This window comes from Rhinopithecus roxellana, chromosome 16 (genome assembly GCF_007565055.1).
Source record: "Rhinopithecus roxellana isolate Shanxi Qingling chromosome 16, ASM756505v1, whole genome shotgun sequence".
Taxonomy (NCBI): Eukaryota; Metazoa; Chordata; class Mammalia; order Primates; family Cercopithecidae; genus Rhinopithecus; species Rhinopithecus roxellana.
The window spans coordinates 15,184,354-15,211,786 of NC_044564.1; the positions used below are offsets into that span (position 1 = coordinate 15,184,354).

The following is a 27,433-nucleotide window of genomic DNA, read 5'->3' on the forward strand; positions in this document are numbered from 1 at the left end:
TATAGGGAAATCACTGAATTATACAGTGAGACAGTGTCTCACTCTATTGCCCAGGCTGGAGTGCCGTGGGTAAAGGCCTCTGTGTAGTGTGAACTATACCCCCAATATAATAACTTGTATATTATACAACTCTCACAAAGAGAAAGCAGGCAGATGCTCTCTGATGCCTTCAGTCAACCCAGCTTTGCCCCCAACATCTCTGGACTCCCCTTGCCTGCCCCTCCACATACTGGTGACACTGCCCCCACCAGATAGCTCTTGTAATATCTGATCCCAACTTCTGGGTGGGGGCACCTAAGGGGCTGACTCTGACTCAGGAACCCCCAGGAGAAGGGCCAGGCACAACCTCACCATGTCTTGGGACTCACCTCCTGGCGAGGGCACGGGCCTCTGTGGCCAGGTGGCTCCATTTGGTGGGCTGGCCAGGACCATCCTGAGGAATCTCCTGTAGAAAGAAGAGGAAGAGAGGAGGAAACTGACTTCCCATCCCCGAAGGGCAAGGGCCACATCTGGCCCAATTGTGAGGCAGAACTGGATGGCACCAGTCATTCTATAAATGCACAAAGCTGGCCACAACATCGGCATCCAGTGAGCGGGGTCCTAGGATACAGAAACACCAATAACGATGCTGCCCACCACTTACTGTGCATTCAGTCTACTCAGAACATGCCTCGCCCTTTGCAAATGTCCTCTCGCCGAATCCACGGAGGAGATACTGTGTGATCCCCATTTTGCAGATGAAATGGAGCCTCCCAAAGTGGGGAGTCATACCCAAGGTCACCAGGTCAATGGGAAGGCTGGGGCAGGGACCAATGCCCAGGCTTGGTGTGTTTGGGTAGGGGGGGTCCCCTGGGATACCAGAGACGCGAGAATGGCAGCTGCATGCAGGATCTCCTCTTCCGAGGACTCCAGCACTGCCTCCAGGTCTGCCAGCTGGGTGCAGGTCTTCTGGGCTCCGGCCTGGGCACAGTGGGCACCCTTGCTCAGCCTCTGCAGCTGCTCCCGGGAGGCCTTCACAGCACCTTCGAGGCCCATCATCTGTTCCAGGAAGGCTTCCCGAACTCCTATGGGAAGCCCACAGCCCGGGGGTCACAGAGTGGTGGATACGTCACACAAAAGCCCCCACCCCCAGGGGTCCCCTTCTGTGCCCTCCATTTCCCAGGCATCAGCAGCCCCGAGCACCAACAGGTAGTCCCAAAGGCAGAGGCTCCCCATTTTCCAGATGCAGGCTGAGGCCCAGAGAAGGCAAACAGGACCCAAGGTCCCACCCGCAGTCAGTCAGTCATACACAGGGACCGGGAGAGACCCAGGCCTCCCGGGGCCACACAAGCAGTTCTGGACCCCTCAAATCAGCTCTAATTCACCATGTGGCTCACATGGGCATTTTAAGACATGGTATCTGATAGCCCCTATTTCCACAGTGAGTCCTGCTAACAGGTTCTCAGCTCGCCTCTGTCTGGCTGCTAAAAGAGTGTGGCGCTTATACACATAAAATTTCACAAAGGAATCCAATCCATTTCAGCGCCTTTCCAGGTCCCAAGGCCAAATTCCTCCTGGCTTTAGTGACAGCTCCCTTCTTTTTTTTTTTTTTCCTTCCTTCCCTCCCTCCATCCTTCCCGGCTTCCCTCCTTCCCTCCCTCCCTCCGTCCTTCCCTGCTTCCCTCCTTCTCTCCCTCCCTCCTTCCCTGCTTCCCTCCTTCCCTTCGTAGAAACAAGGTCTTGTTATGTTGCCCAGACTGATCTCGAACTCCTGGGCTCAGGCAATTCTCCTGTCTTGGCCTCCTAAAGTACTAGGATTACAGGAATGAGCCACCACACCCGGCCCTCCTTCTTTTTTCTTATTTACTCATTTATTAACATTTTCTATGTGCTGAGCACTGTGCTGGGCTATGGCAGTGAGCAAAACGGCCCAGAATCAAGACAGTAAGACCCTCCCAGTTGAGCCTCTGGAGCAGCGCCTCATGACCCTTGTGGAGGGAGTGAATAAATGAATGAGCCCAGCCCCATCCTCACTGAGCTTAGAGTCTGGGTAGGGCAGGGGCATGGGGACAAGGACTGATATTCATAAAATTACAGGTGGGCTAGGGACATTGAAGGAGAGGCCCATGGCAACAGGGCTGTGTTGTGAGGGTCCCCAAAGTATCTGACAAGACCAGACATCAGGCATTGGGGACCTCCCCTTGCCTCCCACCCTCCCACTCTACGCTCCCGCTGTACCTGGAAGCAGGTGGTGGCCCTGGTAGACGTCCCCCCTTGGGGCCTCTCCCTGCAGAATGTCTAGTGGTCCCCAGGGACTGCCACAGTTGGACCCTTGCAGCCACCCCTCCATCAAAGTCAGTTTGGCCTTCAGTTTGGCTGCCTGGAGAGGACAGGAAGAAAAGGTGTATGAGGCTGCTGGCATGCAGGTCCTGCCCAGACATTTCCCCCAGTTTCTACCCTGCCACTCTCCCTGTGGGTTCCCTTCTCCAAATCCTTCCCTGGGCCTCAACGCTAAGGGTATGCCGCACCCCTGAGAGCCAACCGTGCCCACCCCATGGTAGCTGTCCCTTCCCCTCCCATCCCCACGGCACCTGCTGACACCACTGACCACACTGCTGTCCTACCTCGAAGGGAGAGAGGAAGGGATGGGAAGGGATGCCTCAGGAGGATTTCTGTCTGTCCTGTTCACTGTGTTCCCAGGACGCCACATGGAGAAAGCACGCTATGGACACTGGCTGAATGTGCTACGAACGTCCCCTAGCCCCGTCTTTTCATCAGACAAACAATAACTGCATTTACGGAGCACTTCCTTGGAGCCAGCCTCAGCACGAATGCCTGCCATGCCCCAGTCTGATTCCCCCTGTCACCGCTCTAAGTGGCCGGCACAGGTCCCGGGCCCTGTCCTCCATTCCCAAGTCCAAAATGTTCTGAAAAGCCACAGGGCGTTCCATTCCTCACTGGAGCAAAACCTGAACTGAAATAAACCTATTCTGAAAAAGGCTACTTGTGGTCTTCATTTACCCACTTGGTGGAAATAGTCATCTGTTTTCCTGCATAAATATCACCGGGCTTGACTATGGGGGCTGCCCATTTGCAGTGGGGGATTACGTGATATTCAGTGCAGCATGTCTTTTTTTTTTTTTTTTTTTTTGAGACAGAGTCTCGCTCTGTTGCCCAGGCTGGAGTGCAGTGGCGCCATCTGGGCTCACTGTAAGCTCCGCCTTCCAGGTTTACGCCATTCTCCTGCCTCAGCCTCCCAGGTAGCTGGGACTACAGGCGCCCGCCACCTTGCCCAGCTAGTTTTTTGTATTTTTTAGTAGAGATGGGGTTTCACTGTGTTAGCCAGGATGGTCTCGATCTCCTGACCTCGTGATCCGCCTGTCTCGGCCTCCCAACGTGCTGGGATTACAGGCTTGAGCCACCGCGCCCAGCCTTTTTTTTTTTTTTTTTTTTTTTTGAGACAGAGTCTAGCTCTGTCACCCAGGCTGGAGTGCAGTCGTGATCTTGGCTCACTGCAACCTCCACCTCCCAGGTTCAAGCAATTCTCCTGCCTCAGCCTCCTGAGTAGCTGGGATTACAGGTGCACGCCCCCCCCACCTGGCGAATTTTTGTATTTTTAGTAGAGATGGGGTTTTACCATGTTGTCCAGGCTGGTCTAAAACTCCTGACCTCATGATCCGCCCGCCTCAGCCTCCTAAAGTGCTGGGATTACAGGAGTGAGTCACAGCGCCTGGCCTTCAGTGCATGCCATCTTATCTTTCTACAATGCCACACATTCTGAAAGCTGGCCCCACTGGTTTCTAGAAAAGGATTGCAGGCCTAACTATCTCCAGTCTGGAGTAGGAGAGAGACTGAGGCTTACCAAGGCTGTTGCCTGCCCAGACACATGACAATGAACGGAGTTGGGGGAGGGGAACCCCAATGGGTTAACCCTAGAGCTTGAACTCCTGACTCCAGCACCACCCACCTCCCCACTCAGAATCGCCTCCTGTTAACCCTGTTTACCAAGGGGTCATCTGTGGTCTCATCCTCACTGAACCTGAGAAAGTGAGACCCCAGCCCGGCATGTTCGGGAAAGGCAGGTGACAAGAGTCACCTTTCCCCCATCCACCCAGAGCAGGGGAAGGGCCTAGGTGAGGGTTGAGCCAGGCTGGAACAGGCCCGAAGCTGGGTTGGGTGGGCATAGGGAGAAGGTGGGTGGTGGGCTTGCAAGGCTTGAGCTCTGGGGGTAAGCAGGCAGTTCCTGGTGCCTGGCATAGAGCTGGCACTTGCTAGGGATACAGAATGAATGGAAAGTTGAGTGGGTCTGGGCAGACTCACCTCCTCCTTCACCAGGGCATAGCAGGACGGGCATTCCCGGCAGTGTGTGCCATCTGCCGTGAGGAAGAAGTTGTCGTGGCAGCGGTCACATTTGTAGCCCTCAAAGCCAGGCCTGCATACGCATGTGCCGTTCTCGTGGCACTGGGCTGAGGCAGCGCCCAGTGGGGAGCACCTGCAGGCTAGAGGGGCCGGGGCAGTGGGTGCTGGGTTCTGGGTGTTCCCAGAACGCCCTGGGCAGCATCAAAAACAGATTCCTGGGCTCTTCCCTGGAGATTCTGATTCAGAAGATTGAAGGTGGCACAGAGTCTGGCTTATTCCAATGTTCCCTGGGGATCTGAGGATCAGCCAGGTTTAGCAACTGCCAATGCAGCCCAGCTCTACAGGTGAGGAAACTGAGGCCCAGAGAGTGACATGATGGCCCCAGGCACACAGGCACTTAATAGCGGCATCTGGGACTACATTTCTGGCTGGCATGAGGATGCTGGCAGGCTGCAGAGAGCCAGACACTTGGGCGAGAGTCACAAGCACAGCCCTGCACCCACTGCTCTGGGTTCATGCGATGCTGCTCTCCTGGTCACCGCCACAGAAGCAACTCCCTCCACGCTTCCGGCTGCTCTCAGGACCCTGTCCTGTATCTGACCATCCTTTTCTGCTGCACCCATTTTCCCCATCTGTCATCTCTGCCCAGAGACCTCAGGCCCAACCGTCCAGGCAGCCTGGGAAGGACCCAGCCTCCTTACCCCGGCAGCCCTTGATGGAGAAGCCGAAGAAACCCAGCTGGCATCTGTCACAGGCCTGGCCTGTGACACCTGGGCGGCAGGTGCACTGTCCAGTCTTGGGATGGCACTGGTCCTCCTGGGAGCCCAGTGGGTGACACTTGCAGCTGTGATAAGGGAAGGAACCGGGTCTGAGGCAAGCTCAGGGCCACTTCTGGCCCAGCCTCTGCCAGCTGCAGCTGGCTGGGGCCTCAGATCACAGCCCTCTGCTGACAAGACCCCATCTCCTCTTGGTGCATGGCACAGCTTCCCCAGCTGTGCTCTGGAAAGCACAAGTCTCCCTGGATGTTCGGGGATAAAAGAAGATAAAATAAGGCTATGGGGACAAACATGTCTCGGGCAGACTATAACCCTCTGTTGGAAAGTCGCGATGCAATCAGCATAGCAAGGGCTCTGAGAAGTCCTGCAAGGAAGAAACCTGTTTGTTCCACTTGGTGTTTCCCTGGAGTCCTCCATTGTTCCCTAAGGACGCTTGTCTAAGATGCTACTGTGGCCAAAAGGCCACACAGTGACGGTGTCACTGAGAAGGGAATCAGAGACCAAACCGGCCACCTGCCCACCTGGACATCCCTTAGGGCTGCTCTTGGCCTGCATCCTAGGCTGGCAGGACCATGAGTCCGATGCCAAGGGTCCATCCCTTTGCCCCCCTCTGGCAAAGGGCACAACGCGCTTGGCAGTGGGCCTAGGACAACACCTTCTGAACCAGGCCCCTCCCTGGGGGCTGCCTGGTGCCTTCTTCCATCCTGGTGAGGTCCCCAGGGCGCCAGCAGTCTCACCCTACTTACCTCCGGCAGCCCCTCCCAGGCTGGAGGTCAAAGAAGCCAGGGTAGCAGCGGCTACAATCCCGTCCAGTCACGTGAGGCAGGCAGGAGCACTGGCCTGTCACTGGGTCGCAGGGCATCTGCTCACTGACCGAGCCCTGTGGGTGGCAGCTGCAGGCTGGGGGCAGGAGCAGGAAGGGGTGTTGGCAACAATGCAGATTGTCTGTTCCACCTTTGGAGGTCCAACAGAGGCAGAGGAGATGGGGGAGCCTCCAGAGATGATACTGCACATTCAGCCCAGATTCCAAAGCCCCTGCTGGAAAAAGGCTCCAGGACCGAGCTCAAGCCTCAGCCCATTGACTACATCCTTAGAGGGACAGCCCAGGACGGTCATGGCGGCAGACAGTCCTTCTGAGCCTGCCCTGAGCCCTGGCAGGCTGCAGAGGGCCAGAGACTTGGGCGAGGGTCATAGGCAAAGCCCTGCACCCACTGCTCTGGGTCCCGTGACCCTGCTCTCCTGGCCACCACCAGGGGAGCATCTCATTCTGGGCCAGAGCTGTGTTTCCTGCCGGGGTTCCACAAAAAAAGTGAGCAGGAGCCGGCAGCTGCAGTGTAGGAAAGGGCTCCAAGCACATCAGTGTGGGGCGAAGACTGAGCTTCAGTCCTGCAGGGCTCTGGGAGCCTCCCAGGGGCTGAATGTTGACTGAGGCGATGCCGGTAAGCATGGCCGTGGAGACCCGGCGCAGGGCGATCACCGGGTCAGCCATACGTGCTAACTGCAGAGCGGGAGGTAAGCGGTAGACTATCCAGGCTTTGGGATCAGAGTTTATGAGATCTCCTGGCTGAAAGAGACCCTGGAGAGGGGCAAACCCCTGTGCTTTCTGGACACGGAGACAGGGAAGGGGAGTGACCTGCCTGAGGCTGGATGGTCTTGCAGAGGGGCCAGCTGGTTCCAGTGGGTTCCTTAGTCACCCCTTCTGGGTCCTGAGCCAGGGCAGAGGAGAAGGGGCCCACTGTGCGCCACCCCGGGGTCTGGAGGTGGGTACTCACGCTTGCATTTGTCTGCGGGCCGAGGGGCCAGGGCGCTCCCATAGAAACCTTCACGACAGCGCTCACAGTGGTCACCCGCGGTGTTGTGCAGGCAGCGCAGGCAGTGGCCAGACAGGGGGTCACAGTTGCCCACGGCATTGGGGTCCACATTCCCGCTGCACTGGCACTGGTGGCAGGGCTGGGGGAGCCCCGAGAGCCCCAGCGGGTCCCCAAAAAAGCCATCATCACAGACCTCACAGCGCCGCCCTGTGTGTAGAGGGAGCACGTGTGAGGAACGCAGTCAGCTGGGCCCACCAGGGATGAGGATGGGTGTGAAGCAGAGCAAGCGTCCCTCCAGCCTCCCCGGGGCAAAGCACAGGCTTGGGCAGGAGGATCTGGGACCAGCTCCCAGTGGCTGCCCACAGCTATGTGGTCCCGGGCAAGCCACTGCACCTCTAGGAACTCAGGTTCCTCTTCTCTAAAGTGGGGACAACAACGGCGGCTCCCCATAGGACTGTGACATAATTTGTGAAAAGCGCTTAACATCCGGCCTGACATGTAGTAAGCACTCAGCAGCAGTGGCTATCATCACATATCTGTCCTCACACCCTCATCATCATCGTCACCATCATCTTCACCATCACCACTATCCCCATCAGCACCTCAACCATCATGACCTTCTTCATCATCATCTTTTATTATTATTATCAAGATGGAGTCTCGCTCTGTCACCAGGCTGGAGTGCAGTGGTGCGACCTCAGCCCACTGCAACCTCTGCCTCCTGGGTTCAAGCGATTCTCCTGCCTCAGCCTCCCTAGTAGCTGGGATTACAGGTGCACAACACTATGCCTGGCTAATTTTTGTATTTTTTTTTTTTTTTTTGAGATGAGTCTTGCTCTGTTTCCCAGGCTGGAGTGCATTGGCACGATCTCAGCTCACTGCAAGCTCCGCCTCCCGGGTTCACCTTTCTCCTGCCTCAGCCTCCCTAGTAGCTGGGACTACAGGTGCCTGCCACCATGCCTGGCTAATTTTTTGTATTTTTAGTAGAGACGGGGTTTCACCGTGTTAGACAGGATGGTCTCGAGCTCCTGACCTTGTGATCCGCCTGCCTCGGCCTCCCAAAGGGCTGGGATTACAGGCGTGAGCCACCATGCCTGGCTATTTTTATGATTTTTTGAGATGGATTCTCATTCTGTCACCCAGGCTGGAAGCGCAATCTTGGCTCACTGCAACCTCCACCTCTGGGATTCAAGTGATTCTCTTGCCTCAGCCTCCCAAGTAGCTGAGACTACAGGCATGTGCCACCACGCCTGGCTAATTTTTTTGTATTATTAGTAGAGATGGGGTTTTGCCATGTTGGCCAGGTCTCAAACTGCTGACCTCAGGTGATGTGTCCACCTCAGCCTCCCAAAGTGCTGGGATTACAGGCATGAGCCACCACACCTGGCCTTCCTCATCATCTTGACCGTTATCTTCCTCATCATCTTGACCATTATCCTCATCCTCATCACCTACTTCATCCTCATGTTGACCATCACCTTCTTCTTCATGATCTTGACCATTATCCTCCTCATCATCACCTTCATCACCATTGTCATCTTGACCATTATCTTCATCATCATCACCTTCTTGACTATTATCCTCATCATCACCCGTGGTCACCTGTGGTGTTGTGAGCCAGCGCAGGCAGTGGCCAGACAGGGGGGTCACAGTTGCCCACAGAATTGAGGTCCACATTCCCACTGCACCCGCACAACTGTCATTGTCACCTTATCTTTATCATCACCTCATTGTCATCATTCTGATCATTATCCTCATTTTCTTCATTACCATTGTCTTGATCATCCTCTTCCTCACCTTCTTCATTGTCACCATCCAACGGTCAGTCACCTGCTTCTCCTGGTCCTCTTCCTCATCTCCCTCTTAGCTGGGTGGATTTTCCTGTGCAGTCCCTGGCCCCTTTACCTTTTCTGTTTCTCATGTTTCCTGAACTTTCTCTAGACTCTGCATTGCAGACTCCTGCCCTGCTTTCTGGGTTTGACCCGGACTTTCTGGCTCATCTTCCAGCCCCCAGGTCACTGTGAGCCACAGAAGAGATGCTGTGTGAGGGGGCTTTTGGAGGGTGTTTCTAGGGATCCACTCTGGACATAGACGGAGCATAAAAGAACATACTTGTTCCAAGTGCTTCATGTGGTATCAGCCACTCTTTATAAACATGTCCATCTCTCTGCCTATCTCTACATGAAACCAATGTCAGGCCCAAGTAATAGCCACGGTCCCCTGGACGTGACAGGAATGCTGCTTTGCTCATATTATTATTTTTTCTTTTTTTTGAGATGGAATCTTGCTCTGTCGCTCAGGCTGGAGTGCAATGGCATGATCTCGGCTCACTGCAACCTCCATCTCCTGGGTTCAAGTGATTCTTTTGTCTCAGCCTCCCAACTAGCTGGGATTACAGGCACGCACCACCACACCCAGCTCATTTTTGTATTTTTAGTAGAGACGGGGTTTTGCCATGTTGGCCAGGCTGGTCTTGAACTCCTGACATCAGGTGATCCACCTGCCTTGGCCTCCCAAAGTGCTGGGATTACTGGTGTGAGCCACCGTGCCTGGCCGCTTACATGTTTTTTTCATGTTCCTCTTAATATTTTTACACTGCTCCAACATTACAACGAGTATGTACATTTATTTCTATTTTTTCATTTATTTTTTCTGAAGTTACTAAGTCAGTCAAGAGTATGTAATAATTTTATAATTAAAAAATAGCTGCTGCCACTGTGAAGAATAGTTGTGAGCCCCTTGTGTCCTCAAAAGTCATTGGTCAGTTGAAATGAAGTTAATGGTACTGGCCGGGCATGGTGGTTCACACCTATAATCACAGCACTTTGGGAGGCTGAGGTGAGTGGATCACCTGAGGCCAGGAGTTCAAAATCAGTGTGGTCGACATAGCAAAATCCCATCTCTACTAAAAATACAAACATTAGCCAGGCGTGGTGGCAGGTGCCTGTAATCCCAGCTACAGGCAGGAGAATCTCAGCTATAGGCAGCTGAGGCAGGAGAATCGCTTGAACTTCGGAGGCGGAGGTTGCAGTGAGCTGAGATCGCGCCTCTGCACTCCAGCCTGGGGGACAGAGCCAGACTCTGTTTCCAAAGAAAAAAAAGTTAATAGTGCTAAGGGCAACCCTGAAAAGGGAAGGGGGGAATGGAATGGAATGGAACGGAAAGGAAAGGAAAAGACAAACTGGAACAGAGTTCAAGGTCGAGGCTAGCACCCGCCTTGTAGATTCTAAAATAGAAATAAAATAAGACAGGAAAGGGGGAGATTGAAACTGATGATGAAGAATGAGCCCCATGGTTAAGTGGCCATTCACCTGGAACCAGGTGGGGACAGCTCACAGGGCAGGAGGCAGCTCTGGAGGTCCTGGGAAGGGCTGCAAGGGGCCAGGATGGCAGGCAGGAGTCGTCCCGGGACAAGTGAGAATCAGGACCTGACCTCGGTCAATCCTGACTCAGACGTCCCCAGGTGAGCTCTTGGTGTGTGAGGCCCTCCCAGGACCCAGAGGACACTGGTGTAGGTAAGAAGGGTAGTGGCAGAAGGTCCCAGGTCTAAAGTCCACTCCAGGTGACCCTCCCTCTCAAGGGTGGTCCCCTCTGCACACAGCACAGCCTGCTCCCCTGAAATCCTCCCTCAAGTATGTCTCAGCCTGGGTCCGCCTGAGCTTTTCTAACTGTCCATTCTCACTGGCCTCACGCATATCTGCAAGCCAGGGGAGCCACAGTCGGGAGCTAGAAAATGTAAGGAAGATAATGAGAATGGAGGGACAGCATGGTGGCCAGTGAGGTGCAGGGTTCTGCGGTGCAATCTCCATCCCTCGGTTCTTGAGCTCCTGGCTCTGTGGCCATCCGCCCTGCCCTGTTGGCTGTTGGCTGCCAGAGAACTGCTTTCAGAATGGTCCCAGTGAAAGCACATGGCATTTGACAAATCAATTTAATGCAGCCACAAGTACCAAAAGCAAAATCAGATGTCTAGGAATCTTAAAAAATTACACTACGTGAAACAAGCCAGACCCAAAAGAACAAATACTGTATGGTTCCATTTAAATGGAATACTGGGAGCAGTCAAATTCATAGAGACAGAGAGGAGAACAGCTGTTATCTATTCAACAATACTTTTTTTTTTTAATTTTTTTGAGATGGAGTCTTGCTGTGTCGCCCAGGCTGGAGTGCAGTGGCACACTCTTGGCTCATGCAAACTCCACCTCCTGGTTTCAAGCGATTCTCCTGTCTCAGCCTCCTAAGTAGCTGAGATTACAGGTGTCTGCCACCACTCCCAGCCAATTTTTGTATTTTTAGTAGACATGGTGTTTTGTCATGTTGGCCAGGTTAGTCTTGAACTCCCAACCTCAGGTGATCTACCTGCCTTGGCCTCCCAAAGTGCTGGGATTACAGGCGTGAGCCATGGCGCCCGGCCTCAACAATACATTTGATTGGTGCGGTTTCTGTCTGGGATGACGAAAAAGTTCTAGAGATGGATGAGTGACAGCTGCACAGCATTGCAAATGTACTTCCTGATGCTGAGTTACACACTTAGAAATGGTTAAAATGGCAAATTTCATGTTATATATATTTTATCATAATAAAAATTAATATTGTAATATGCCAAAAGTCATCGAATTTACTTTATTTTTTGAGATGGAATTTCGCTCTTGTTGTCCAGGCTGGAGTGCAATGGCGCAATCTCGGCTCACTGCAACCTCCACCTCCTGGATTCAAGTGATTCTCCTGCCTCAGCCTCCCAAGTAGCTGAGACTACAAGTGCGCGCCACCACGCCTGGCTAATTTTTTGTAACGGGGTTTCACCGTGTTAGCCAGGATGGTCTCAAATTCCTGACCTCATGATCCGCCTGCATCAGCCTCCCAAAGTGCTGGGATTACAGGCATGAGCCACCGCACCAGGCCTATACTTTATTTAAATTTTTTTTTTGGATACAAAGTCTGGCTCTGTCGCCCAGGCTGGAGTACAGTGGTGAAATCTGGGCACACTGAAGCCTCCACCTCCCACGCTCAAACCATCCTCCCACCTCTGCCTCCAGAGTATCTGGGACTACAGGTGCATACCACCACACCCAGCTAATTTTTGTATTTTTTTTTTAGATATGCGAGTCTTGGTATGTTGCCCAGGCTGGTCTTGAACTCTAGACTAAAGCGATCTGCCCACCTTGGCTTCCCAAAGTGCTGAGATTACAGGCATAAGCCACCACACCCAGCCGAATTGTACGCTTTAAATGGGTGAACTGTCAGGTGTATGAATAGTATCTCAATAAAGCTGCTTTTTCTTCTTTTTTTTTTTTTTGTTGAGACGGAGTCTCGCTCTGTCGCCCAGGCTGGAGCACAGTGGCCGGATCTCAGCTCACTGCAAGCTCCACCTCCTGGGTTTACGCCATTCTCCCGCCTCAGCCTCCCGAGTAGCTGGGACTACAGGCGCCCGCCACCTCGCCTGGCTAGTTTTTTTTTTTTTTTTTTTTTTTTGTATTTTTTAGTAGAGACGGGGTTTCACCATGTTAGCTAGGATGGTCTCGATCTCCTGACCCCGTGATCCGCCCATCTCGGCCTCCCAAAGCGCTGGGATTACAGGCTTGAGCCACCGCGCCCGGCCAATAAAGCTGCTTTAAAAAAAAAATCAGAGTCGAGGATGTCTAAGTCCAGAGCAGGAAAGAATGCAATAAGCCTGAGAACAAGGGTGGGCGTGGGTGGTTCTGCTTTGTACATCACCTGATGACGTTTTTTAAAGGCTAGAAGTTTAATTGAGGTTTTCCACCTTAGCTGTGTGACAGAATCACCCAGGGAACTTGTTCAACTATCACTAACCCAGACTCTAAGGGGCCAGGGACCAGATATGAGTATTTTTCAATGGCCCAAATTTTAAATGGCCCAAATTCTGCTGGCAATATGCAGCAGCCTGGGGCTCTGGTTATGGGGCTAAGGGATTCCGTGTCCCCAGAGGTCATGCCTGCTGCCTATAAGCTGGGCTCTCCCTCACCTGCCACACCCTAAACCCAGAGCCCTAACCCTGGAGCCCAGGGCAGAGTCACAGCGCCGGGACTTGGCCCTCGGTGGGGCAGGGCTCAGGCGCAGGAGTCACTCACCTCTCTGACCCGGGGGGCAGTGGGTGCACGCCACCTCCCCGCTCTCTGGGATGGTCGTGCAGGCCGACTGGCCAGGGCAGGGACATGGCTGGCAGTCATCGGCTTGGCCCGCGAAGGGGTTGCCATAGAAACCCGGCAAGCAGCGTTCACAGGATGGGCCCTCGGTATGGTGGCTGCAGACGCAGATCCCTGAGGGGCAAGACAAGCACCTGTTTACCACTATCTGAATCCAGAATGCCCAGAGATGGTGGGCATCCTGGCAGGAGAGGTCAGGGAGCACATCCCGGGCAGAAGGGGGGTGGGAACCTTTCCCAGGCGGAGGCAGCAGGGCCTGGGGATTGAGGGTCCAGGTCTGGAGCTGGACCACCCGGTTCATGTCCACTACTTACTGCCTGTGCAAAGCTGGGCAAGTTGTCTAATGCCCCCACATCTCAGTCTCCTCATCTGCAAAATGGGAACAACCACAGCACTGACTTCAAAGGATTCTTGTCAGGGTCCAACAAGACCATGCATTCAAAGTGCCTTGCACACTCTCTGGCACACATAATAGTCGATGCTGTTGTTATTATTATTATCACTAGTCGAGACAGTCTCACTCTGTCACCCAGGCTGGAGTGCAATGGCGAGAATCTTGGCTCACTGCAACCTCCACTTACTAGGTGCAAGTGATATTCCTGCTTCATCCTCCCAAGTAGCTGGGATTACAGGTGTGCGCCACCACACCTGGCTAATATTTGTATTTTTAGTAGAAATGGGGTTTCTCCATGTTGGCCAGGCTGGTCTCAAACTCCTGACCTCAAGCGATCTGCCCACCTCGGCCTTCCAAAATGCTAGGATTACAGGCATGAGCGACTGCGCCCGGCCAGCACTGTTATTATTTTGTGTTCCGAAATCTCTCTCTGAACCAACAGGTGACACAGCTACCATTCGCTACACGGTTGTCCTCTTGATTCCAAGGGACCAAAAGGAAGAGCAACTTTTCCAAGGGAGACATAGACCCAGAATTCTGCCTCACGTGACTTTGCAAAGAGGCTCCCCTTTATGTGGTTTGGGATACACAGGGGATACCTAGTCTCAGAGGCGGGAACCCCTGTTTCTGCCCTCTGGCTCCTGATGATGGTGGATTCTGCAAACTCTTCTTCCCCAGGATGACCACACCTGGCATCTGCTCAGAGCCTAGGTTGCTTGAGAAGGGAGGCCCACTGCCAGGGACTGAGTGAGAAGCCTGGCTGAGACGGGGTTAACCAAGACCACCACTTCCAGGAGGTCCCCAGGCAGCAAGCACCCCAGCAGCCAAGACAAGGTGACCTGGGAGGAAGAGTGAGGACCAGGCCGCTCACGCACAGCAGGGCTGGCATCCAAAGGGAACTGCCCCAGCCTAGGCCCAGCACCCATAGGCTCATTCCTCCTCCCAGCCTAGGGAGCAGGGTTACACTGCCCATTTCACAGATGAGGAGTTGGCCAAGCTGAGCGGGATGCTGTGGCAGGGCCAGAGGCTCTGTGGGGATGACAGACTGATCCCAGCCATGGGAGGACTCTGCTTCCTCCAGAGGGGCTGCGGGAAGCACTGCAACAGGGAGGGATTACATGGCCTCATCTGGGCTCGATTACCAATGCCTGCCATGGACACAAGAAGAGAGAGTGCCCTGTATGTGGTGTGTGGCATGTGGCGTGTGGCTGTGGTTGCCCTCCCTGGCTACGTCAGCCGACTTCTTTTTTTTTTTGATATGGAGTCTTGCTCTGTCACCCAGGCCAGAGTGTAGTGGCATGATCCTGGCTCACTACAACCTCCACCTCCCGGGTTGAAGCAATTCTCATGCCTCAGCCTCCCAAGTAGCTGGGATTACAGGCACCTGACCACATCTGGCTAATTTTTGTATTTTCAGTAGACGTGGGATTTCACCATGTTGGCTAGGCTGGTCTTGAACGCCCAACCTTAGGTGATCTGCCTGCCTTGGCCTCCCAAAGTGCTGGGATTACAGGCGTGAGTCACCGCGCCTGGCCTCTTCCCCCTCCCCCCAGAGTCTTTCTCTTATCGCCCAGGTTGGAGTGCAATGGCATGATTTCAGCTCTCTGCCACCTCTGCCTCCTGGGTTCAAGCGATTCTCCTGTCTCAGTCTCCTGACTAGCTGGGATTACAGGTGCCCGCCACCACGCCCAGCTAATTTTTATATTTTTAGTAGAGATAGTAGAGATGGGTTTCACCATGTTGGCCAGGCTGGTCTCGAACTCCTGACCTCAGGTGATCTACCCACCTTGGCCTCCCAAAGTGCTGGGATTACAGGCGTGAGCCACCACGCCTTGCTACTGTCTTTTCAGGAAGAAAAATGCCCAGTAGCCTTCTTCTCAGAGAGCCCCCACCTGCTCTGGGGAGGCAGCAGGCATCTAGGCATGAGGCCCTCTGTGTGGGAGTGGAGAGAGGCCTGGGCCCAGCCTACTTAAGTGCCTCCTGGCCATGTGACCCCGAGCAAGGCCAGGTCTGCTCCTATAGAAGTGGGGATCAGTGGGCCAGGCGTGGTGGCTCACACCTGTAATCCCAGCACTTTGGGAGGCTGAAGCAGGTGGATCACTTGAGGTCAGGGGTTTGAGACCAGCCTCAACATGGTAAAACGCCATCTCTACTGAAAATATAAAAATGAGCTGAGCATGGTGACAGGTGTCTATAATCCCAGCTACGCAGGAGGCTGAGGTGGGAGGATCTCTCGAACCCAGCAGGAGGCTGCAGTGAGCCAAGATTGTGCCACTGCACTCCAGCATAGGCAATAGAGCGAGATTCTGTCACCCCCCACAAAAAATAAAATAAAATATAAAACATAAAATAAAACTAAAAGAAGTGGGAACGAGTAGCCAGTAGTGACCAGGCCCTGGGAGTCCAGGCTGGAGGGAGGCACGGCTCTGCCGCCTGCTGGCCACATATCTGCCCGTGGGGCCCTCCCCTGTGAGACGGGACAGGAAGGGTCCTGGCTCCCGCGAGAATGTCTGCAGGAGTCAATGATGTAGTGTAGAGAAGGCGAATAGCACATATAGGAACCTGGTGACACTATTTTATTATTTCCCAAGTGTCCTGAAAAGTAGAGACTTTCATTATCTGCGCTTCCCTAAGGTACTCCTGGTTAGCCATGGCTGAGCGCTGATGCAACCAGGCCTGTGTTTTCAGAGCCTCAGTGTCTCCTGACCTCCATGCGGCTTTGTGTAGAAACAGAGGCTGTGTATATACTGTCAATATCCCCACCTTACAGAAGAGGAAGCAGGCTCAGGGAGGGAAGTGACTTTCTCAAGGCCACTAAGGGGTGAGGGTGGCAGGTCTGTGGTTCTGGGTTGGCACCTATGAGCTGCTGTCACCTGTGTGACCCTCATGAGAACCCTCCTGCTGTCACCCACCATGCTGGTGCCTCTGCCCTTCCTCACAGCACCCTCTGCATGTAAGAACCCCTGAGGTCTTTCTTTGGTCCTTCCTGGGAAAAGGATCAGCCCGGGGAGAAGGTGGCACGGACAGACGGCCTGCATAGCAGCTGGCTTACGGCTCTCACCTGATGCATAAAAAGTCCTTGGCACAGAGTCTGAGGCTTCAATAAATCCCAGTAGTAACTTTTATTAAAATATGAGGCGCCCAGGCAGTAAGCAGCACGGGAAAGCTCAGTGCCCACACTGCCCCTCAGCTTGGCCAACACCTCAATGCCTGTGCCAGGCTGGCCCTGTTCAGGTCAGTACTCATCTCGCTGTTTTGGGTATAACCCAGGTGCCTTCAGATGGGGTGCCGGGACACTCACCTGTGTTGGGGTCACAGGTGCCATGCTGGTTACAGGTGCAGGGGACACAGCTGGCATAGGGACCCCCCTGTGGCATCTCCCTCTTGTATCCCGGAGCACAGGATTCGCAGAACTGGCCCATGTAGCCATTGGGACATGAACAAGTCTCCACCCAGGAAGCTGGCGGGGAAAGCCCTGGCCGGGCAGATGTGAGCCGGACCTCAGTCAGGAACACTTGGCCTGCAGGGCGAGAAGGGAGAGAGGAAGAGAGGAGGCACAAGCTCCCTGCACATGCTTCCCCTCAAAACCCTCCTATTCACATATGAACCAGGCCCACATATATAAAGGCAGCCTAACAATCAATGATTTTTTTTTTTTTTGAGACAGATTCTCTGTCACTCAGGCTAGAGTGCAGCGGTACAATCATAGCTCTGCAGCCTCGACTTCCCAGGCTCCAGTGATCCTACCACGTCACCCTCCCCAGGAGCTGAGACTACAGGCAAGCCACCAAGCCCAGCTAATTTTTAAAATGTTTGTAGAGATCGGGTTTCTCCACGTTGCCCAGGCTAGTCTTGAACTCCTGGCCTCAAGTAATCCCCCTGCCTTGGCCTCCCAAAGTGCTGGTATTGCATGTGTGAGCCACTGTGCCGGTTGAATTTTTTTTTTTTTTTTTAATAGTCCATTCAAGGGTAAGGGAGATGAATCGGCAGTTTTCAAGAAGAAATAGATATGGCTGAGAATTTTATGGAAAGATATCCACTCCACAGGTTATTAAAGATATATAGATTTAAACAACGATGATACCATTCACACCTCTCAGACAGATAACATTTTATAGACGAATTTTAGTGGAGGATGGGGTGTAGGAAATTCACCTGGCCTGCTCATAACTGAATGCTACATTTAGGCAAAGTGTAAGGTCTATTTCTAAAGTTTTAAGATTTTTCTTGTTGTTTTGTTTGTTTTTAAGAGAGACAGAATCTTGCTCTGTCACTCAGGCTGGAGAGCAGTGGTATAACCATAGCTCACTGCAGCCTTGAACTCCTGGCCTCAAATGATCCTCCTGCCTCAGCCTCCCAAGTAGCTGAGACCAAAGGTGTGTGCCACCACACCCAGCTAATTTTTAAATTTTTTGTAGAAAAACGGTTTTGCCCTGTTGCCCGGGCTGGTTTTGAACTCCTGACCTCAAGGACTCCTCCTGTCTCAGCCTCCCAAAGTGCTGGAATTACAGGCACGAGCCACCACGACCAGCCTAAAGTTCTAAGTGTTATAGGAGATTTTGAGACTAATGACTAGAACAGGATTTTGATGTAAGAGAAGCTAATTGATACAGAAATGTCAGTGACATTTCTTACCTGCAAGGAAAGTGAACATTTTGCATTTAGATAAACTATAATGGGTACGTTTTAAAAATAAAGAAATCTGATATTTGAAAAAAAATGAGTGTGGATGTATGAATACTAATCAGGAGGTTTTGCTTCCAGTAACAGAGGAGTAGGGGTCCTGGCAGATCAGCCTTCCCACAGAAAACGACTATAAACTCTGGGCAAAATATGAAAACGACCATCTGTAGACACAGAACAGGGAGACTGGGGGCAGCCGACACTCCTCATCAGAGCAGGCCTTCTGAAGGAAAATTCCGCAGCGTGGATGAAAATGGAAAATGCTCCCTCTTTGACCTAATATCTCCATTTCCAGCACTCTGTCCTAAAGCAACACTTATACTGGAATACCAAGACCTTTCTATGAGTCTGGTCCCTATTCCCTGTGACACGGTTGTAATGGGGAAAACTGGAGACCACTCAAGTGCCTGTCAATAGGGGGATGGCTAAAACCTCACAGAGCACCCATACCGCAGGATCTTACACACCAGACACAGAAAACCAGGCTTTCTACGCGTAATGACAAGGAACAACCTCCAGGACACAATGTTAGCTGGTTAGCTGACAAAAAGTAAGTCCCAGAATATTGTACTGTGTGATTACTTTTCTTTCTTTTCTTTTCCCTCCCTCCCTTCCTTCCTCTCTCTCTCTTTCTTTTTCTTTCTTTTTTTGAGACAGGGTCTGTCTCTGCCACCCAGGCTAGAGTGCAGTGGCATGATCTTGGCTAACTGCAAACTCTGCCTCCCAGGTTCAAGCAATTCTCCCTCCCGAGTAGCTGGGATTATAGGTGTGCACCACCACTCCCAGCTAATTTTGGTATTTTTAGCAGAGACAGGGTTTCACCATGTTACCCAGGCTGGTCTCAAACTCCTGAGCTGAACCGATCCGCCCGCCTCGGCCTCCCAAAGAACTGGGATTACAGGCATGAGCCACCACGCCCGACTGTGTAATCACATTTCTATGTTTAAAAAAAAGGTCGGGCGCGGTGGCTCACGCCTGTAATCCCAGCACTTTGGGAGGCCGAGGCGGGCGGATCACGAACTCAGGACATCGAGACCATCCTGGCTAACACGGTGAAACCCCGTCTCTACTAAAAATACAAAAAATTAGCCGGGCGAGGTGGCGGGCGCCTGTAGTCCCAGCTACTCGGGAGGCTGAGGCAGGAGAATGGCGTGAACCTAGGAGGTGGAGCTTGCAGTGAGCCAGATCGCGCCACTGCACTCCAAACTGGGCGACAGAGCTAGACTCTGTCTCAAAAAAAAAAAAAAAAAAAAAAAAAAAAATACAGATGTTAAGCACATACACACAGAAAGATTTAGAGAGAGGCCTCCCAAAACATTACCCATGGAAAGAGGAAGTTTGGGGATTGCAGGTGCGAGGGAGGGTCACTATATCACCTGCTTCTCCAGTGCATTCCAGCACCCTTGGACTCAAAAGAGGCCCGGGGAAAACTGACCATTTGAGCCAGAGGTTCTCAAAAAGAGCAAAATCTCCCTCCCCTGGAAGCAAATCTGAGGACATGTTAGTTGTCATGTGGATGAAGAGGCCTAAAGTTCCCAGAAACTGACATTCCCAGAAACTCCCCACGTGACTTTCAAATGTCCTGCTTGGTGCTGGAAGGGTAGAAAAACCCCTTTGTAAACATCTGAGCCTAGAGCTCAGCTTCATTTTACACACAGACACTAAGGTTTTTGTTTTTTGTTTTGTTTTTTTAAAGACAAGGTCTCGCTCTGTCACCCAGGCTGGAGTGCAGTGGCACAAATCACTACAGTCTCAACCTCCTGGGCTCAAGCGATCCTCCAGTCTCAGCTTCCTGAGTAGCTGGGACTATAGGTACAGACCACCACACCGGGCTGTTTTTTTCTTGTTGTTGCTGTTGTTGTTTTGAGATGGAGTCTTGCTCTGTCGCCCGGTCTGGAGTGCAGTGGTGCAATCTTGGCTCACTACAACCTCCGCCTCCCGGGTTTAAGCGATTCTCCTGCCTCAGCCTCCCAAGTAGCTGGAATTACAGGTGCATGCCACCATGCCCACTTAAATTTTGTATTTTTAGTAGAGATGGGGTTTCACCATGTTGGCCAGGCTGGTCTCAAACTCCTGACCTCATGATCCACCCACCTCGGCCTCCCAAAGTGTTGGGATTACAGGCGTGAACTTCTGCTCCCGGCCTATATTGATTTTTAAAATAGCGTGTGTGGGTAGGTTATAATGAGCACATCAGAGGCTAAGGCTGTCAATCACTGTGACCAGGGTGGGAGGTGGTGACAGATCCCCATCAATGATGTGTGATGGCTTGGCCCCCTTTGGGAAGACCACATCCTCCTACGGTGGCTTAGGTAGAATACCACCAGTGACCAGCATGGGAGTCACTCTCCTAGGGGACTCCTGGACTGCCGGCTGTGGGTTGCGTCCGGCAGGGACCGGGGCTTGGTGGATTCAGCGAAGGTGAAGTGCCCACACCCAGTGGGTCTGGGTGGCTTGCTGGCCACACACCTGCCTCTGAGGCCCATCCTTTAGGCCTCTCTCCTGTCCAGTCCCTGCATCTGACCTCAGCCACCATCCCCACTGCCTTCACAGGTTATATGACTTCCGGCAACGGTCCTGACTTTTGACTCAGATTCCCTCTTGGCAAAACAGGACAATAACCACCTGGCCGCGAGGTCCCAACAAGACCGTGGCCCCAGGAGCCCAGCCCAGTTCTGAGAACTGGCAAGCGCTCGGGTCTTGGGCATGTGGTTGTCTTTACTAACCAGCAGGGCTGGGACCGGGACTGACATGGAGGCGGAGGCTGGTCAGGTTGGTGAGGAGCCGCTGGAAGTGGAACGGGGGCAGCGGAGGGGCCACATCCTCAGAGGTCTCCTGCAGGCTGGCGAGAGAAGTGGTCAAAGTGAGATCCCGACATAGGGTGGGGGTGCCACGGCTGGGGATGGGGTGCAGCCCCCCAGACCACAGGGGCATCTGAAATGTGCCCGGACCTCAGAGACCACCCCTCCCACCTCCCCATCTCTCAGGACAGAAGAGGATACTTACTGGAACCTGAGCTCTACCTCCCTGGGATGCCCGACATCCTGGGGGCCAGACAGGCTAGAGTGCCTCAGGGACAGGGCCAAGCCCGCCCCTTCCAGCCTCAGCTGCACAGGGAGTGGGGAGCCCCTGGGGGGCACCTGGAAGGTCAGGATGAGGGGCTGCCCATAGCTGAACCGCTGGTCTCCCAGGAACTTCTCTGAAGACAAAAGAAGGCTTTGACAGTCTTCATATGGTTAGCTTGATTTTAAAAGTCTATATTGATTTTATTGGCAACTAAACATTCAAACAAGATAAAAGTGCAGTGGGTAGAAAATCAAAAGCTCCCGGCACGGCAGACCCTGCAGGGGACCCGCCCACACCTCCGCAGCCCGTCCCCGGCTTCACAGGAGTGTGACCTGTGCAGTCACACACGTCCCCACACTTGGCTTCATGCTCTGCTGTGACCATCTTCACATTCTTAATGATTTTATCTTTGAACTAGGGTTTTAGAAGTGGTGTCCAATGGAACACGGAGTCCAAGCATGAACGGAGGGGATACACACACATGTGTGACCACAGAGGCTGCCGCCTGCTCGCGAGCAGCATTCACGATGCCCACGAACACGGAATTCCTAGGGAACACCCAGCAGCAGGAGTTTGGCGGGACTCCAGGTGACATTAAGGTAAGTGAGCTGGATGAGCGAGCAGATGCGCGCTGGGCCCCAGGCCACACCTTCCCTTCCAATCAGAACTTGCTCCAAACTTGGAAAGAAGGCACTGGTGTTCCGAGAAACACAAACCACGGAGAAGCCCTGTGCAGTACCTTCTGACTCATGTCACTTCCCTGTATCAATCAATCATTGCTTCGGAAGATCGTGACCCATGAGGAAAGAGCACAGGCCACCCTCCTTTCCCAGCAGTCTTTCCCTTACCTGTGAGAAAGCCACGGACGTGTGCCGTGTTAGTGGAACATGCATGTGTCAAAGAGTGAAATAAAAGTGGCTGGGCTTGTCGTGTGCAGTATTTCCACTGTCCTCGTAAGAACAAAATACGCAGCCGGGCGCAGTGGCTCACGCCTGTAATCCCAGCACTTTTGGAGGCCGAGGCGGGTGGATCACAAGGTCAGGAGTCCAAGACCAGCCTGGCCGAGATAGTGAAACCCCATCTCTACTAAAAATACAAAAAACTAGCCAGCTGTGGTGGCGGGCATCTGTAATCCCAGCTACTCAGGAGGCTGAGGCAGGGAATTGCTTGAACCCGGAAGGCGGAGGTTGCTGTAAGCTGAGATCACATCATTGCACTCCAGCCTTGGCAACAGAGCAAGACTCCGTCTCAAAAAGAAAAAAAAAAAAAAGGTAAAATTCATGCTAATAACTTAATATGTTTCCTGCTAATAACTTAAAAATTTCCTTTACCTAGAATGGCATCAAATAGCAAACCAAAAAACACCATGACAAATAAAGGGCAAAATTGTAGGGAAAAACAAGTGTTTATATTTTAGTACCTTTAATGGTACTTCCCCCTATTTGGGAATTGGGGGGCAGTTTTCATTCTGCAGTGCACCCCTCAAATTCTGTAGTATGCCCCGCCACAGCTTCGGTGGGCAGCTCCTGATACACTGAGAGTCCCTGTGTCCCTCTGCCCCAGAGCGTTTCCTGGCTGGGGGAATTGCTCACCTGTGCAGAAGCAGCCTGAAGCAGGGAGCCCTGGGAGATGGTGGCCACATGCTCCGGCTGCACCCCGATTCAGCCTCCAGAATCAGTCACCAGCGCCAGTGCAATGCTCCCCCCCATCTTTTGCTACTCATGTTCTACACGTGAGATGGATCCACATACTGTTCCACAATCGGCAGTCTTTGTAAAGGCTGCGTCACAGTCCACCAATAGGCTACCCAGTCCCTCCTGGGACTGCCCCAAGCTTACACCACTAAATACTCCCATTTTTTTTTTTTTTTTTTTTTTGAGACAGAGTCTTACTCTGTCGCCCAGGCTGGAGTGTAGTGATGCCATCTTGGCTCACTGCAACCTCCGTCTCCCGGGTTCAAGCAATTCTCATCTCAGCCTCCTGAGTAGCTGGGATTACAGGCATGCACCACCATGTCTGGCTAACTTTTTTGTATTTTTAGTAGAGATGAGGTTTCACCAGCCATCATTTCAGGCTGGTCTTGAACTCCTGACCTCAGGAGATCCACCCACCTCGGCCTCCCAAAGTGCTGGGATTACAGGTGTGAGCCATTGCGCCCAGCCTAAATACTTATCTTCACTCAGCTCCTGGTCTTTGCCCCCAAGTGCTCATAGGTAGACTACAGAAAGTGGACATGCTGGCCAGAGGGTCTGTGTGTTCATTCTCTCTGATGCTGTCACCAGCCAGCCCAGACGCTTGTTTCTGTGTCCCCTCCGTGAGCAACGGGCAGAAGCCTGGCTCCCCTGCCATGCCCTCACCTCCAGCTGCTCAGGGTGCCCTGGGAGCGGGCTGGCCTGAGAGCACCACGAGGACAGGCCGTCCATCCATCTCACCCCTGCAGTGTGCCCAACACCCAGCGAGCACTTCCTGCAGGAATAAGCCCCTCTTCTTCCATATGCCAGCAGAGTGGCCATGGAACAGAGTGTGTTTTTTGCTCATGGGACTCTGAGCTTGCAGCACCTGCCCCACGAAGGGCCCGAGGCCTCTGACTTCCTGGCTGCGGGGCACACGGCTCCTCAGCCATCTGTGACATCATCTCCCCAACCTCTCTGGGAGAGGGAGGGAGAGGGCAGAGCTGGTCCGGGGTGCTGGCAAGCCCTGAATCAGCCACAGTGGGGCTAAAGATGGGCTCTAGGCTCCGGGTTCTGGGACTGAGACAGTCGCCAGGAACTCACAGGTCCCCTCACTGTGGGGTGGAGAGGTCAGAATGATCAAGAACCTCCTTCCTTTTGCAAGAATGCTGTGGCCCTGGGCTTGGGGTGTGGTGGCCTGGTGGGCGACAGGCTGATGAAACACAGAGATTCTCTGGGCCATGACAGTGGCTATGGCTCTGTGGCACTGAAGAAGCCCTCCGTGATAAAGCTATGACCAGAAAAATGGGGGTTTCATCAGATACTGTGGTCTGGTGGCAGAATAACAGCCTCCCAAAGGCATCCACACCCTAATCCCTGGAATCTGTTTATATGGTGTGTTCTGTGGCAGGGGACATTTAGGTTGTTAATCAGCTGACCTGAGGTAGGAAGAGCATCTTGGGTTATCCAGCTGGGCCCTATCAATCATTTGGGCCCAGTTTAATGGTAAACACACAAGAGGGAGGCAGGGGAGTTGGAGCCAGTGATGGGGCATGAGACAAACTCGGCTGCTTTGAAGATGGAGGAAGGGGCCACGAGCCCAGGAATGCAGGCAGCTTCTAGAGGCCGGGAAAGGCAAGGAAGGGACTTTCCCATGGGCCTCCAGAAGGAACTCAGTCCTGCTGACACCTTGATGTTAGCACCGAGAGACCGATTTCTGACTTCTCCAGGACTCTAAAAGAATAAACTGGCATTGTTTTCAGCCTCTAATGTGTGGTGAGTTGTTTAGCAGCAGGAGGAACCGACACGGGGCAGTCAGCCCCCACCTGGTGCTGGAGGTACCTGGTGCTGTGAGCTCCTCCTCGTCTTCTGGGCTCAGGAGGACCCCATGTGGGCTCCATTGTGGGGGGTGCTCGGGGCCCCCCACACTTCTGGCCCACCAGCCTTCGGCTCCTAGACAGCAAACACAGACATCCCCCGATCAGTGTGAGGCCACAGAGGGTGGTCTCCAGGTGCCAGCCCCAGCTGGAGCCTTGGGGTGGGAGGGAGCCTCAGGAGAAGCTAGAAAGCTCAGGGACCCGGCTCTGCTTGGGGCATGGTCAGGTCTGGAAGCCTGCCCTGCCCTTTCAGTGGGGTTTTGAGCTCAACATGAAGACAGCCTGAAGACCCCCACATGGGTGCCCTGGGACATCAGGGCATCTCTAATAGTACCAGACTTGACTTCATCTTCAGGCTCTCAGAGAACTTTCTCACCTGTGACCTCACGAACCCTGTCCTTCTAGTGACCCGTGTTATTAACACCATCACAGGCAGGGAGGCCACCTGGTTAGGAAGGGGTCCAGCCAGGACGGGAGCCCAGGCCTTCTGGTCCCCAGTGCCAGTCCAGTGCCTCCTCCCTCTGGCCACAGCAGTTAACACAGAGCACAGCCCAGCACACAGCGAGTGACCTTAAGGGGCTGCCTCTCCAGGGGACAGGGGGCAATGAGGCAGAGGCCAAACATCTGGGGCAGCCAAGGGGTAAGAAGAAAGGAACGTGGGGAAAGAGGTCAGAGAAAGGAAGATGTCAACATGAAGAGAAGTTTGCAGACAGGCATTTAGAAGAAACTAGGAGGCTGGGCGCAGTGGCTCAGGCCTGTAATCCCAGCACTCTGAGAGGCCAAGGTGGGCGGATCACCTGAGGTCAGAAGTTCGAGACCAGCCTGGCCAACATGGCAAAACCCTGTCTCTGCTAAAAATACAAAAATTAGTCAGGCATGGAAGCAGGTGCCTGTAATCCGAGCTACTCAGGAGGCTGAGGCAGGAGAATCGTTTGAACCTCGGAGGCAGAGGTTGCAGTGAGCTGAGATTACGCCACTGTACTCCAGCCTGGGTGACAGAGCAAGACTCTGACTCAAAAACAAACAAAAAATCAGCCAGGCATGGTGGCTCACACCTATAATCCTAGTGCTCTTGGAAGCTGAGGCAGGTGGATCACGAGGTCAAGAGATCGAGACCATCCTGGCCAACATGGCGAAACCCTGTCTCTGCTAAAAAAAATAATAATAATAAATAATAAAAATCTAAAAACCACTCAGTTTTCTTTTCTTTTCTTTTCTTTTCTTTTTTTTTTTTTTTTGAGACAGAGTCTCATCCTCTCACTCACGCTGGAGTGCAGTGGCGTGATCTCGGTTCACTGCAACCTCCACCTCCCAGGTTCAAGCAATTCTCCTGCCTCAGGCTCCTGAGTAGCTGGGATTACAGGAGCTGGCTACCATGTCTGGCTAATTTTTGTATTTTTAGCAGAGACGAGGTTTTGTCATGTTGGCCAGGCTGGTCTCAAACTCTTGACTTCAGGTGTTCCATCCCCCTCGGCCTCCCAGAGTGCTGGGATCACAGGCATGAGCCACTGTGTCCAGCCACAGTTTTCATTTCTAAGACAGCAAATATCCATGTAAACCACCCACATTAAACAAAAGCACTTTGGGGTCCTCAATAATGTTCACAAGCATAAAGGGATCCAGAGGCCGGGTGCAGTGGCTCACACCTGTAATCCCAGCACTCTGGGAGGCTGAGGAGGGTGGATCAGTTGAGGTCAAGAGTTCAAGACCAGCCTGACCAACATGGTGAAACCCCAGATCTGTACTAAAAATACAAAAATAAGCTGGGCATGGTGGCGGGCGCCTGCAGTCCCAGCTACTCAGAAGGCCGAGACAGGAAAATCACTTGAACCTGGGAGGCGGAGGTTGCAGTGAGCTGAGATCGTGCCATTGCACTCCAGCCTGGGCAACACAGTGAGACTCCATCTCGGAAAAAAAAAAAAAAAAAAAGGAATCCAGAGACCAAAAAGTTTGAGAACTGCTGCCCAAGGGCAACTGTGAGACAAAATGAGATGATACCCCTGAAGGGCCGGCCACACCCAGTGCCTGGCCCAAGGTGAAAACAGATCATGACACTATTCTTAGGGTCTAGAAAATGAGTCCTGCCCAACGCTAACGCCCTAGACCCCCGGACCCAGGATCCAGACACGCTGTCCCGGTCCGCACATCTCTGGGTCCTGCCTTCTGCACGGTATCCAGCAGAGGGCGCGCGGCCCTCATGTCTGGGGCGCACCAGCGTGGGCCCTGAGGTTCTGCTCCAGCTGATGCCTCGCTCCTTTCTGGGGACAAGCAGAAAGTGGGGGGCGCTCTGTGGGACACAGCTGGGGCCCACGCAGCCTCTGGTTTAATGCAGAGCTCCGAGCTCTGCTGTTTTCCTCTTTAAAGATGCGGCTGTACAGCCGGGCGCAGTAGCTCAAGCCTGTAATCCCAGCACTTTGGGAGGCCGAGATGGGTGGATGACGAGGTCAGGAGATCGAGACCATTCTGGCTAACACGGTGAAACCCCGTCTCTACTAAAAAACACAAAAAACTAGCCGGGCGAGGTGGCGGGTGCCTGTAGTCCTAGCTACTCGGGAGGCTGAGGCAGGAGAATGGTGTGAACCCGGGAGGCGGAGCTTGCAGTGAGCTGAGATCCGGCCACTGCACTCTAGCCTGGGCGACAGAGCGAGACTCCGTCT

The 27,433-nt window shown here is 53.2% G+C and overlaps 1 protein-coding gene across 1 annotated transcript in view; it reads right to left on the minus strand.

Moving 5' to 3' along the window:
* LAMC3 (laminin subunit gamma 3) overlaps window positions 1–27,433 on the minus strand; it is an 86,169-nt gene that overhangs the window by 19,911 nt on the left and 38,825 nt on the right. Inside the window, exons 9-20 of the mRNA XM_030919061.1 lie at window positions 24,742–24,852; window positions 21,170–21,362; window positions 20,890–21,005; window positions 16,782–17,000; window positions 13,012–13,200; window positions 6,887–7,132; window positions 5,861–6,014; window positions 5,040–5,182; window positions 4,300–4,478; window positions 2,218–2,359; window positions 859–1,064; window positions 369–445 (exon numbers count right to left, since the gene is read on the minus strand). Of these exons, the coding sequence (XP_030774921.1) occupies window positions 369–445; window positions 859–1,064; window positions 2,218–2,359; window positions 4,300–4,478; window positions 5,040–5,182; window positions 5,861–6,014; window positions 6,887–7,132; window positions 13,012–13,200; window positions 16,782–17,000; window positions 20,890–21,005; window positions 21,170–21,362; window positions 24,742–24,852 (1,975 nt within the window). The remainder of the gene's footprint in view (window positions 1–368; window positions 446–858; window positions 1,065–2,217; window positions 2,360–4,299; window positions 4,479–5,039; window positions 5,183–5,860; window positions 6,015–6,886; window positions 7,133–13,011; window positions 13,201–16,781; window positions 17,001–20,889; window positions 21,006–21,169; window positions 21,363–24,741; window positions 24,853–27,433) is intronic.